We start from the raw sequence: 14396 nt of genomic DNA on the forward strand, positions 1-14396 counted from the left end.
CATTTTCTTTCAAAGCAAATTGGCCCTCATTCCTGAGGTGCAGACGTTTCTTCTGTTCCTTCAGTCACCCATGTTTGAACCTTTGGAGGAGGTTGATCTTAAGTACCTATCTTGGAAGACGGTCATCCTCCTGGCTCTCGCTTCGGCTCGTAGGGTTTCGGAATTGGGGGCTCTTTCCTATAAACCTCCTTACCTAGTATTTCATGCGGATAGGGCGGAACTCTGGACGATAGCCGCCTTCCTTCCTAAGGTTGTGTCGGCTTTCCATATCAATCAGCCTATTGTGGTACCATCGTTGGTGGAGGACTCTGGTTCTTCTACCTTGGATGTGGTTAGGGCTCTCCGCATCTATGTTGACAGGACTGCTTCCCTTCGTAAGTCTGAGTTGCTTTTTGTCTTCTATGATGCGGTTCAGAGGGGTTGGCCAGCGTCTAAGCAGACTTTAGCACGTTGGATCCGGCTGACTATTCATCGAGCTTATCTTAGTGCTACCGTTGGCCTCCTTCGTCAATTTCGGCTCATTCCACACGTTCTGTGGGTGCCATGGGCGGCCGGTAGAGGAGCATCTACGTCACAATTGTGCCATGCGGCCACTTGGTCTTCAGTTCACACGTTTGTCAAGTTTTACAAATTTGATACGTTTGCCTCTTCGGTATCCCATTTTGGCCGCCTTGTTCTGCAGGCGCCACAGAGCACTCCCGCCCGTGGGGATAACTTTGGGACGTCCCCAGCATAAGTACCTCCAGTGTCCCCTAGTGGATGATAGAGAAAATGGGATTTTGGTACCTACCGGTAAATCCTTTTCTCCGATTCCACAGGGGACACTGGACGCCCACCTCTGCGCTCTATGCCTGCCTGTTCGGTTTGTTCTGGATGTTGTATGATTCAGTTATTGTGTGTTCTTCTCTCCTTTTCACTCCGCTTGTTCTCCACCTCCTCTCGGTCTTCATTTTCTAAACTGAGGGCTGGTGGGGCATAGAGGGGGAGGAGCTTCACACTTCTAAATTTTAAAGTGCCAGCTTCAGCTATCCACGCCTCTATACACCAGGGTAAGCACCTCCAGTGTCCCCTGTGGAATCAGAGAAAAGGATTTAACGGTAGGTACCAAAATCCCATATAAACAAATAGTTAACTGAAGATAGCATTTGTCTGCAACAGTCAGGAATGAGGGCTAAATGAGCAATTATGTTAGAATTCTACATGGGAACAAAAAACTAACAACATAGTGTCAATATTATGGTTAAGACACCCATAACCAATTACGGCCTAGCACGTACAAATATTAAGTAAATTAATATTACCCATTGGACTTATTGGAGGTATAGACAAGTTATAGTATAAAACTCACCAGAGACAGAGGGCAGGGGGGAGCAGTCGGAGGACAGAGGAGGGAGCACACAAGGAGGGTCTGGGGGTGCCATACGTATGTATGAAATTGGCTGGCTGGTATTTTGCACTGGGTCTTCACAAATTTATTTTACAAGTATTCCCTACTTCTGCTGATATAACCTATTTTTTTGTTGTAAGTCTGCACTGGAAAAATACATGTATAATTGAGCTGTCTTTAAGTAAAAGCATTGTATTTATTTTAGAATCTGTATTTGTGTGAATTATTTCATTATCTTTTATAACAAGTAAGGTTTGTAATACCCCTTTTCCACCTAAATTCTGGGTCTGACCTGGAGTTGGAACTGGGTTCCTATCCGGATCAGACCCAGAATTTAGCCGGCGCCGACCCAGGACATTCCCGAGTCGGCGCCATTCACATTGGAGTCGGGTCTGCATAGACCCGGCTTTTCCGGCGTTGAAGTGGATGCTTAGAGATTACATCATCTCCAAGTGCCACTGAAGCCACCAATCGGCCTGGATACGGCATGCTCCAGGTCATCATGACCTGGAGCGCACCGTACACACAGCAGGTTACGCCCGTGTTAAACCCTGCTAGTTACCTGTGTTGTATCGCCGGATCACTCGACCCGGCGATCCAACCCTCTCCGCTTTTACACCAAAGAGCTGCCCAGGTTAACCCTGCAATAACCCAGGTTTTAGCTCCGGGGTAAAAGGGGTATAAGTAATCCAGAACATATCGCATTATCACACAGTTAGTTGCCTCCCTGGCTGATAAGACACAGGCCTACATCTGAGCCAATTGGTCAGCGGAATGAAATGCAGAGTGATGAACGGACATACATTGCACTGTGTGTGTGTGAGTATACAACAGGCAGTGTGCTACTATAATCTATGCTTCACTGATCCCCATCACACACAGGTAATGACAATTACAGCAACTCATTACATCACATACGTATAACATCAGATGGAAGATGTGATGTTCTCCACGATGGACTGACATTGGGAATTTGTCACCACATGGTTCTCTTGGCTAGAGTACAAGGAGACTGAGGATTACTTGCGTTTGGGTAACACAAAAGACATCTTTCCCTCCCTGTTCTTTCCTTTGTCTGTTCTGTTATCCATGACTGTGTAATATATACTTTCCTTTCATTATAGGTCGATTGTTATGTGGAAAATGTAGCAATGTTTTGTGTACTGATGGCGCTGAGTATTGTCCATTTTATGATTGCTGGTACTCAAAACACAACAGATTCAACAATTCAAAAGCTTCAAATATTTTGGTTAAAGTATTGTGATTCATGTCTATCAGCTCATATTTTTGTATGATTTATTTGATGTCTAACACGATTTGATTTATGTGTAAAACATTTCCCACACTCAGAGCATGGAAACGGTTTCTCACCTGTGTGACATCTTTGATGTGTAATTAGACTTGATTTTGCTGTAAAACATTTCCCACACTCAGCGCATGGGAAAGATTTCTCACCTGTGTGACTTCTCTGATGTACAATAAGAGTTGATTTCTGTGTAAAAGATTTCCCACACTCAGAACATGGAAATGGTTTCTCACCTGTGTGAACTCTCTGATGTCTAACAAGATCTGATTTCTGTGTAAAAAATTTTCTGCACTCAGAGCATGGAAAAAGCTCCTCACCTTTATGACATCTTTGATGTCTAAGAACATATGTTTTGTCTCTGAAACATTTCCCACAGTCAGAGCATAGAAATGGTTTCTCACTTGTGTGACGTTTCTGATGTGTAATTAGACTTGATTTTGCTGTAAAACATTTCCCACATTCAGAACATGGAAATGGTTTCTTCTCTGTGTGTGTCATCTGATGTCTAACAAGAAGTGAATTATTGGTAAAACATTTCCCACACTCAGAACATGGAAATGGTTTCTCACCTGTGTGAATTCTCTGATGTATAACAAGATCTGATTTCTGTGTAAAACATTTCCCACACTCAGAACATGGAAATGGTTTCTCACCTGTGTGACTTCTCTGATGTATAACAAGATCTGATTTCTGTGTAAAACATTTCCCACACTCAGAACATGGAAATGGTTTCTCACCTGTGTGACTTCTCTGATGTATAACAAGATGTGATTTTTGTGAAAAACATTTCCCACACTCAGGGCATGAAAATGGTTTCTCCCCTGTGTGACATCTCTGATGTGTAACAAGAGCTGATTTAGAGATGCAACATTTCCCACACTCAGAGCATGTATGGGGCTTTGCACTGGTCTTAGTTGGTTGATCATTAATGACTTTTGTGTTCTTTTGGGCATCTATAGAACAGGACAATATTTTATCTACTGCAGGAGCTGTAATAGGTGTACCACTATCTGAGGTGTCAGGAGAACATTCCCCATAATCAGAGGGATCAGATGATACATGTGCACTGTGAGGTGCTGGGTGTATAATTGTGGTGTTAGGGTTTTGTCCTAGAGAATCTTGGGTGAGGTTGTGATCTTCTATGTCACCATCTGTAGATAAGATGAGATGTCCCTCTGAGATCTTCCTTCTGTTACATCCATCTGCTGGGAATAAAATAATATATGATTAAAGTATTGTTTCCCTGTAACAGGGATAGTTTTCCAATAGAGACTACGGTGACAGGTCCCCAAATTAGCAACAAATGGGGAAGTTCCGTTTTGTCATGGTACAATGTATAACGGTCACATATTATACTATGCTATAGTAATCACAGGGGTTACATGTTTATTCTAATACAAAACATAAATACAATTGTTATCGGCATTGGCCCCACCACTACAAACGTGGGTACATCTAGCAATCCAAGCACAATGCCTTCAGCAAAACATTTACGCTTGCAGCCCAGTATCAAGGTTCTTGCAAGTATCTATATTGTATGTGCATCAAACACCATTACACTGCTGGTAAAGTGTGCTCACCTCCCAGATCCAAGTTCTAACGCCTAAACAAGCATAGGCTAGTGAGCCACACACAAAACAGCCTCATATCGGCATGATTGACAGCATTCAGGACTTTAGGCACAATTTTGAAACAAAATAGAACAGGCCAGCGCTGGGTGTTATCCATACGTTACCTGGTACCAGTCACGTGGCGATAGGTTTTTGTTTCACAATTTGCTTCTGTAGCAGGGAGGCGAGGAAGATGTAACTACAAGTTAGTGGTGTATGAAGGATCAGTCATAGAGTAGGAACTTGCCAAAAATTAGTAACTCCTGACGCCGGGCTGCAAACTTAAATGTTTTGAGCAAAATATGAACAAATCCCTATACTGTCCTTTGCTGGATACACACAGATTCTAGGAATTGTTACTGTCAGCAACCGCCTGTTACTGACTCCTCCCAATACCTCCTGGGTGGTGTTGGCTAATTGCCACTGATCTCTCACTGTGGACCAGTCTGCACAGGGTATCTGGCAGAGGGACTGAGCTTGGAGACACTGGGCTCAAACCAGAACAGCTGGGAGTAGTGTTTGGAGCTACTCTGGTAGTCACAGGATACGAGCAGATACAGGTGTCTAAGGCAATTGGATATTTATTGCTCATGGGATATGTCTTACAAAGACAGTTATTCCATAGCATACAAGGTGTTACACAGGTTCTTGCCTCTCAGATAGTCACAGGGTATACACCTTACAGAGCCACATCAGTTCTTTATATACAGATAATGTATATAACACAACGGGGATCCAGCCCAAACCTCTCTACATAAGTTATCACATCAGGAAACCAAAATTACATATAATTTCACAGGAACTTGTTCATTACATTCCTCCTGTGATAAGCCTGACACTTATTACACAGAATATTTACTCATCATGAAGAAAACTAAATTACTGTGACTTAAGCACGACGTGTTACATGACTGGTCTCCTTAGTACGGAAGGCATGAACAGGAAACTCCAACATGCAGGAAGACCAAAAGACAATGGCGTCACTAGGGCAAATGGTTACTCACAGGCTTCACTAATATGTCACTGCCTGTATCTGGGTGACACAATAACCTCCCCTTATCGGGTAACCTGGCCACTCACTGCACTTTCCAAGGGTCACACAGACACTATGGGGAAAGTGCTATTATATAACAGTGCCCAGTCAGTACATGTAACATTATTATATACTCTGTGCCCTGCGCTTAGTGCTGTACAAGTGCAGCCCTATAGTCCAGTACTTAGCTGCCCTGAGGCTGCAGTGTAACCCATATGATAGGTATATATATATCTGTATATCTGTACATATAAATACAGTAAGTAGGAATTACAGCCTCTCGTACCCTGAACATTGCACATTACCTACACTGTGCCCAGCACTGGGAGTAACAGCCTTGGTGGTGCAGCCACCAGATGATGGTCAGATATCACAGCCAGCTGCACACACCGTACATACTACACCATTACATATGCAGCCAGCATAACGCCTATAATGCCAATATTTCCCTCTGATGGTGCCATAGCACATGTTATGCCGTGGTGGTCATCTCAGCCGCGTGGCTTGGGTCCCCGACCTCATCCCACAACAATTGTCTTTCTGTATTGTATTCCTATATACGGCATTACTATCGCCACGCAGCTTGTACCATGTACAATATGGGTAACCCAGGCACGGTTATGTTTGTTAATAACTTATGATGCTTGTGCTGGTGGTTACTTTGTGATATCACAGGAGAGAAAATCTCATATACTATAGATATAATGTGTTCTGACATACTAGACCAGGCCTGGCCAACCTGTGGCTCTCCATCTGCTGTGAAACAAGTCCCAGCATGCCCTGCTGTTGTTTGGCTATTAGGAAATGCTATAACGGTGGCATGGCATGCTGGGATGTGTAGATACACAACAGCTGGAGGGTGACAGGTTGGCCAGGCCTGTACTAGACCATGAAAGCTGAAGGCACGTGAACAAGACACTGCTGCCTCCAGGCTTACAGGAAAGATGCGCAATATACATGGGATGTACGGGGAGAAGCTGGAAATGCGCACAGGTCACCATATTGGGGAATATTTACATGAATATTATTTTTATTATTCCACATTTCCATTATGAAAAAGCAGGAGCGTAGTGAGGGAGAAAATTATTTCATCCCAAAAGACGTGTTCCCCACCCTCATGGTGATCCCTCCTACGTACAGAAATGTCTACTAGTTCTTCTTAGTAGGAAGTGAGCACAAATATTCAGTATATCATCCTATGTAGTGTCAGTAGGCCAGGCCAAGCCCTTTGGCTGAGCACGTAGCAATAAGGAATTGTTTTAACAGGACAAGGTTGCATCCTGTGCTGGCCCCGTCCACTGAGCGTGCAACGCAATTACATCATGCTGAGGGGTGTGACACTGCTTCAGTAAGTGCAACGATAACTGTCCTAAGGACGCCCGATTGGCTTCATATACTGGATAGTCGCCCATAGCTAGTTACAGCTCTGTGTTGTACTGTATGGAATATATGACTCTTTTCTGTAACAAGTATTTATTACTAACCTATAGTGATATCTGTAGGGATTTCCTCCTCCTCCTTACACTGCTGATCACCCCTCACATACGTCTCTTCTTCTCCCTCTATATCTTCTGCCTTCATATCAGTCACATATGTCTCTTCTTCTCCTGCTATATCTTCTACCTTCATATCAGTCACATACATCTCTTCTCCATCTATATCTTCTGCCTTTATATCAGTCACATACGTCTCTTCTTCTCCCTCTGTATCTTCTGCTTTCATATCAGTCACATACGTCTCTTCTCCTCCCTCTATGTCTTCTGCCTTCATATCAGTCACATACGTTTCTTCTTCTCCCTCTATATCTTCTGCCTTCATATCAGTCACATACGTCTCTTCTTCTCCCTCTATATCATCTGCCTTCATATCAGCCATATACGTCTCTTCTCCCTCTATATCTTCTGCCTTCATATCAGTCACAGACGTCTCTTCTCCATCTATATCTTCTGTCCTATTATCAGTCACACAGGTCTCTTCTTCTGCCTCAATATTTTCAACCTTAATATTACTCACAACATCAACCTAAAAAAGAATACAAAACACAAAAAATAAAATACATCTGTCTAGAAAGGAAACCCACTGAGGAAGCCACTAACTTGGTAAAACACGTCCTGGACACTTCCTACAACATTATTTGTACATACTATTATCAATGACAAATGCATGGAGATCAATAAAATTTTTCAAAAAGTCTCAGTCTCCTCACACAAGTGTCCAAAGAGGATACCACCAAATTAATTTGATACATGCACAAAAAAGATTATTCTTGAATAAAACTATGCACGGAAGGTATGTCCGTATCATGGATTGGAGGACACATTTACGAGCTACACCCGATACCATCAGTAACCCTTTGTGCTCCTTATGATCCATTCCAAGGAGGAATTGCAGGTACCCAACACTGCACACACCGGGGCGGAGGGTGGGGGAATGGCGCAATTAAGTGAGTAGTGGAATACAACTGAAAACCTATTTCTCTGGGTGACAGTCCCATGTACAATGTACAAAGTCCCAGAGTATGAAAGATATATTGAAAAGTTGTTGCTTGCAATATATCTGCTGGACTAACAATGTGCTGTGCTACAATTATTAACAAGGCATTTTCCTGTTGCTGATTGAGGCGTGAGCAGAAGTAATATCTTTTGTGCTACTTAGTGATTGTCAGCATCGGCTTCAGATAATTAAGCCAATGTTGTGGCCAAATTTATTATAATAATGTCCCATTCCCAGCAGTCACCTCTCCAGTCAGAAGCTGAATGATCCTGTTGATGAGTTCCAGAATCTTCTGTTTATTGTGTCTCTCATGTATCAGTGAGTGAGGTGGAGGCACCGTGATGGGGCTCTGGGTCCTACTCAGTCCTCTTGACACATGGGGACAACTGCTGGGTGTCTCACACTCACCGGATGTCTTCTTCACTACTGTGTAATCCTGTGGAGTGAGGGAGACACCAATAATCACTGATTACAGTCCCAGATCTCCTCACCTCCACAAACATGTCCCTGTATTATTACTATAGATATGTGATGTCACTGTGACACTCCCAGATCCCCTCACCTCCCCAGTCATGTCCCTGTATTATTACTATAGATATAATTCATGTCACTGTGACACCCCCAGATCCCCTCACCTCCCCAGTCATGTCCCTGTATTATTACTATAGATATAAGTGATGTCACTATGACACTCCCAGATCCTCTCACCTCCCCAGTCATGTCCCTGTATTATTACTGTAGATATAAGTGATGTCACAGTGACAAGCCCAGATCCCCCTCACCTCCCCAGTCAAGCCCCTGTATTATTACTATATATAAGTGATGTCACTGTGACACTCCCAGATCCCCTCACCTCCACAGTCATGTCCCTGTATTATTACTATAGATATAAGTGATGTCACTGTGACACTCCCAGATCCCCTCACCTCCCCAGTCATGTCCCTGTATTATTACTATAGATATAAGTGATGTCACTGTGACAGTCCCAGATCCCCTCACCCCCCAGTCATCTCCCTGTATTATTACTATGGATATAAGTGATGTCACTGTGACACCCCCAGATCCCGTCACCTCCCCAATCATGTCTATGTATTATTACTATAGATATGTCATGTCACTGTGACACTCCCAGATCCCCCTCACCCCCCAGTCATGTCCCTGTATTATTGCTATATATATAAGTGATGTCACTGTGACACCCCCAGATCCCCTCACCTCCCCAGTCATGTCCCTGTATTATTACTATAGATATAAGTGATGTCACTGTGACACCCCCAGATCCCCTCACCTCCCCAATCATGTCCCTGTATTATTACTATATAGATATAAGTGATGTCACTGTGACACTCCCAGATCCCCTCACCTCCCCAGTCATGTCCCTGTATTATTACTATAGATATAAGTGATGTCACTGTGACACTCCCAGATCCCCTCACCTCCCCAGTCATGTCCCTGTATTATTACTATAGATATAAGTGATGTCACTGTGACAGTCCCAGATCCCCTCACCCCCCAGTCATCTCCCTGTATTATTACTATGGATATAAGTGATGTCACTGTGACACCCCCAGATCCCGTCACCTCCCCAATCATGTCTATGTATTATTACTATAGATATGTCATGTCACTGTGACACTCCCAGATCCCCTCACCTCCCCAGTCATGTCCCTGTATTATTACCATAGATATAAGTGATGTCACTGTGACACCCCCAGATCCCCTCACCTCCCCAGTCATGTCCCTGTATTATTACTATAGATATAAGTGATGTCACTGTGACACTCCCAGAGCCTCTCACCTCCCCAGTCATGTCCCTGTATTATTACTATAGATATAAGTGATATCACTGTGACGCTCCCAGATCCCCTCACCTCCCCAGTCATGTCCCTGTATTATTACTATAGATATAAGTGATGTCACTGTGACACTCCCAGATTCCCTCACCTCCCCAGTCATGTCCCTGTATTATTACTATAGATATAAGTGATGTCACTGTGACACTCCCAGATTCCCTCACCTCCCCAGTCATGTGCCTGTATTATTACTATAGATATAAGTGATGTCACTGTGACACCCCCAGACCCTCTCACCTCCCCAGTCAGCAGGTAGATGATCTCCAGGGTGAGATTTAGTATCCTATCAGTCATGTGACTTCTATTCTTGTCCATCCTCAGTGATCAGTGATTTATATAGGACTCGTCTCACTATTGCGTCACTTCTAGTAAAGATTCTCTGGTTCCTCACAGCTCACTTGTCTATTAAAAATATAATTACAATAAATATTACAGAGTACAGGTCACACTGATATCACACACCTGATGCACACTGATCACTATACACAGGTCACACACCTGATAACCATTGATTACTACACATAGTATAATATACACAACACCATATGACAAGATACTTCCCCAGGCCAGACCCCTCACAGCCCACCCACCTTTTCCTCCTCATTCCACCCTCAGGTCATTCTCCCCAGTAACCTAGGATAAAGTCTCTGCCCCCATCATCTTACCCTACTTCTCTGCTCCCCCTCCCCATTATACACCCTCCTATAGTGCACTACATCTCCCAGCCTCTCTCCCCCACTACTGCCCTATTCCTCTGTCTCCTAATATCTGGGCGACTTGTGTACAATCACCCATCTTATTTTCTCTCCTGTCACATCTGTTATAATTACTGAGTGTCAGCCGTCTGGTACAGTATGTGACTCTACAGCTGTAGTGGGACCATAAGTCCCAGCATGCCCGGTCATGCTGGAATCCACAGTTAGCCTGCCGGGATGTACATTACATGTGTGACAATCCTGCCGGCCATGTTTATGTAGAATAGGGGAGAGGATGAATTATTGAAGGATAATCAGTTACGTGACAAAGTGAAGATCTAGAAAAGTGTTCCCCATCTCTGGTCCCCATGGATCCCTAACATGACGTGTTTTCCACATCTCCTTGGTGCCTTCATAAGGCTGCGTACACACCTATAGATATATCTGTCTGGTAGGAAGGAGAATCTGGTAATGTATAGGAGCAAATAACAATAGAAATATGATCCCAAACACTGGAGAACAGACCAGATTTCCCTCCCACATACAGACAGGACAGATGTGTACACAGCACTGAGCGGCCATACACGGTGCGATAGACACAATGCGACGCAACGGGGGATCCGACGTCCGTCATATCAGACAGTCCCCACACATGGTGCGACAGGGTGGCCGACCACCCGATATGCCGAATACCCCTCTCCCCACCGGCATAGCGCTGCAAGGGATCGTATCCCCAGATCAACTCCACGGGTGCACGCTCGGTCCGACATCCTATCCATACACAGTGCGATATAGCAGTCAAATCGTACCAATCCATCAGAGCTTTACTGAGCACATACCATGAGTACACACTATACAATGTACACAGCCTTACTGAGCGCACATATCATGGGTACACACTATACAATGTACACAGCCTTACTGAGCGCACATACCATGGGTACACACTATACAATATACACAGCCTTACTGAGCGCACATATCATGGGTACACACTATACAATGTACACAGCCTTACTGAGCGCACATATCATGGGTACACACTATACAATGTACACAGCATTACTGAGCGCACATATCATGGGTACACACTATACAATGTACACAGCCTTACTGAGCGCACATACCATGGGTACACACTATACAATGTACACAGCCTTACTGAGCACATATCATGGGTACACACTATACAATGTACACAGCCTTACTGAGCGCACATACCATGGGTACACACTATACAATGTACACAGCCTTACTGAGCGCACATACCATGGGTACACACTATACAATGTACACAGCCTTACTGAGCGCACATACCATGGGCACACACTATACAATGTACACAGCCTTACTGAGCGCACATAACATGGGTACACACTATACAATGTACACAGCCTTACTGAGCGCACATATCATGGGTACACACTATACAATGTACACAACTTTACTGAGCGCACATAACATGGGTACACACTATACAATGTACACAGCCTTACTGAGCGCACATATCATGGGTACACACTATACAATGTACACAGCCTTACTGAGCGCACATATCATGGGTACACACTATACAATGTACACAGCCTTACTGAGCGCACATAACATGGGTACACACTATACAATGTACACAGCCTTACTGAGCGCACATATCATGGGTACACACTATACAATGTACACAGCCATACTGAGCGCACGTACCATGGGTACACACTATACAATGTACACAGCTTTACTGAGCGCACATACCATGGGCACACACTATACAATGTACACAGCCTTACTGAGCGCACATAACATGGGTACACACTATACAATGTACACAGCCTTACTGAGCGCACATATCATGGGTACACACTATACAATGTACACAGCCTTACTGAGCGCACATATCATGGTACACACTATACAATGTACACAGCCTTACTGAGCGCACATACCATGGGTACACACTATACAATGTACACAGCTTTACTGAGCGCACATAACATGGGTACACACTATACAATGTACACAGCCTTACTGAGCGCACATACCATGGGTACACACTATACAATATACACAGCCTTACTGAGCGCACATACCATGGGTACACACTATACAATGTACACAGCCTTACTGAGCGCACATACCATGGGTACACACTATACAATGTACACAGCCTTACTGAGCACATATCATGGGTACACACTATACAATGTACACAGCCTTACTGAGCACATATCATGGGTACACACTATACAATGTACACAGCCTTACTTAGCGCACATATCATGGTACACACTATACAATGTACACAGCCTTACTGAGCGCACATACCATGGGTACACACTATACAATGTACACAGCTTTACAGAGCTCAGATTTCATGGGTACACACTATACAATGTACACAGCCTTACTGAGCGCACATACCATGGGTACACACTATACAATGTACACAGCCCTACTGAGCGCACATATCATGGGTACACTCTATACAATGTACACAGCCTTACTGAGCGCACATACCATGGGCACACACTATACAATGTACACAGCCTTACTGAGCGCACATACCATGGGTACACACTATACAATGTACACAGCCTTACTGAGCGCACATACCATGGTACACACTATACAATGTACACAGCCTTACTGAGCACACATACCATGGGTACACACTATACAATATACACAGCCTTACTGAGCTCATACCATGGGTACACACTATACAATGTACACAGCCTTACTGAGAGCACATATCATGGGTACACACTATACAATGTACACAGCCTTACTGAGCGCACATACCATGGGTACACACTATACAATGTACACAGCCTTACTGAGCTCATACCATGGGTACACACTATACAATGTACACAGCCTTACTGAGCGCATATATCATGGTACACACTATACAATGTACACAGCCTTACTGAGCGCACATATCATGGGTACACACTATACAATGTACACAGCCTTACTGAGCGCACATATCATGGGTACACACTATACAATGTACACAGCCTTACTGAGAGCACATACCATGGGTACACACTATACAATGTACACAGCCTTACTGAGAGCACATACCATGGGTACACACTATACAATGTACACAATATGTCGCTCCGATCTGCGCTAGTCCGTACTCAGCAAAAGAAATCCTCAGACAGGTGAGGACTCAGCAGGGCCTATTACAGAGGACGTCTATGCATCTTATACATCACCCGGTGTACACTATGGTGTCTCTCTGTGTATTCTGTCACTTCCACACTAATAACCACCTACTGAGGGTAGTGACCGCCAGCTACAGCTGCTACGTTCTGTATGGGGGGTCTGAGTGCACCGGACACCTCCCTATCTCTATAGTCTGTTACCCCCCGAGCAGGGACTGCTCCACCTGTATTATATGTAACACCAGTCTCTGCTCCACCTGTATTATATGTAACACCAGGGTCTATGTGTCACCGTGGTAACCTGCAATGCTGTATAACTAGGTGCTATGTGTCACCGTGGTAACCTGCAATGCCGTATAACTAGGTGCTATGTGTCACCGTGGTAACCTGCAATGCCGTATAACTAGACGCTATCTGTCAACGTGGTAACCTGCAATGCCGTATAACTAGACGCTATCTGTCACCGTGGTAACCTGCAATGCTGTATAACTAGATGCTATGTGTCACCCTGGTAACCTGCAATGCCGTATAACTAGATGCTATGTGTCACCGTGGTAACCTGCAATGCCGTATAACTAGATGCTATAGGTCACCGTGGTAACCTGCAATGCTGTATAACTAGATGCTATGTGTCACCGTGGTAACCTGCAATACTGTATAACTAGATGCTATGTGTCACCATGGTAACCTGCAATGCCGTATAACTAGATGCTATGTGTCACCGTGGTAACCTGCAATGCTGTATAACTAGATGCTATAGGTCACCGTGGTAACCTGCAATGCTGTATAACTAGATGCTATGTGTCACCGTGGTAACCTGCAATGCTGTATAACTAGATGCTATGTGTCACC

At 44.2% G+C, this 14396-nt stretch overlaps 1 protein-coding gene across 2 annotated transcripts in view; it reads right to left on the minus strand.

Annotated features, from left to right (window-relative positions):
• Positions 1–2666: 2666 nt before the first annotated feature.
• Positions 2667–14396, minus strand: part of LOC148454248 (uncharacterized) — a 60689-nt gene continuing 48959 nt past the window's right edge. The window contains exons 1-6 of one of the 2 annotated variants that reach the window (XM_088461136.1): positions 9920–10022; positions 8074–8265; positions 6821–6911; positions 3722–3898; positions 3125–3625; positions 2667–2956 (exon numbers count right to left, since the gene is read on the minus strand). In XM_088461136.1, the coding sequence (XP_088317262.1) occupies positions 2667–2956; positions 3125–3625; positions 3722–3898; positions 6821–6911; positions 8074–8265; positions 9920–9997 (1329 nt within the window). In that variant the 5' untranslated portion in view covers positions 9998–10022. Of the gene's footprint in view, positions 2957–3124; positions 3626–3721; positions 3899–6820; positions 6912–8073; positions 8266–9919; positions 10023–14396 lie in introns of those variants that run through there. The other variant, XM_088461135.1, reaches the window with a different exon arrangement.

This window comes from Taudactylus pleione, unplaced genomic scaffold (assembly GCF_031769625.1).
Source record: "Taudactylus pleione unplaced genomic scaffold, aTauple2 ptg001020l, whole genome shotgun sequence".
NCBI lineage: Eukaryota > Metazoa > Chordata > Amphibia > Anura > Myobatrachidae > Taudactylus > Taudactylus pleione.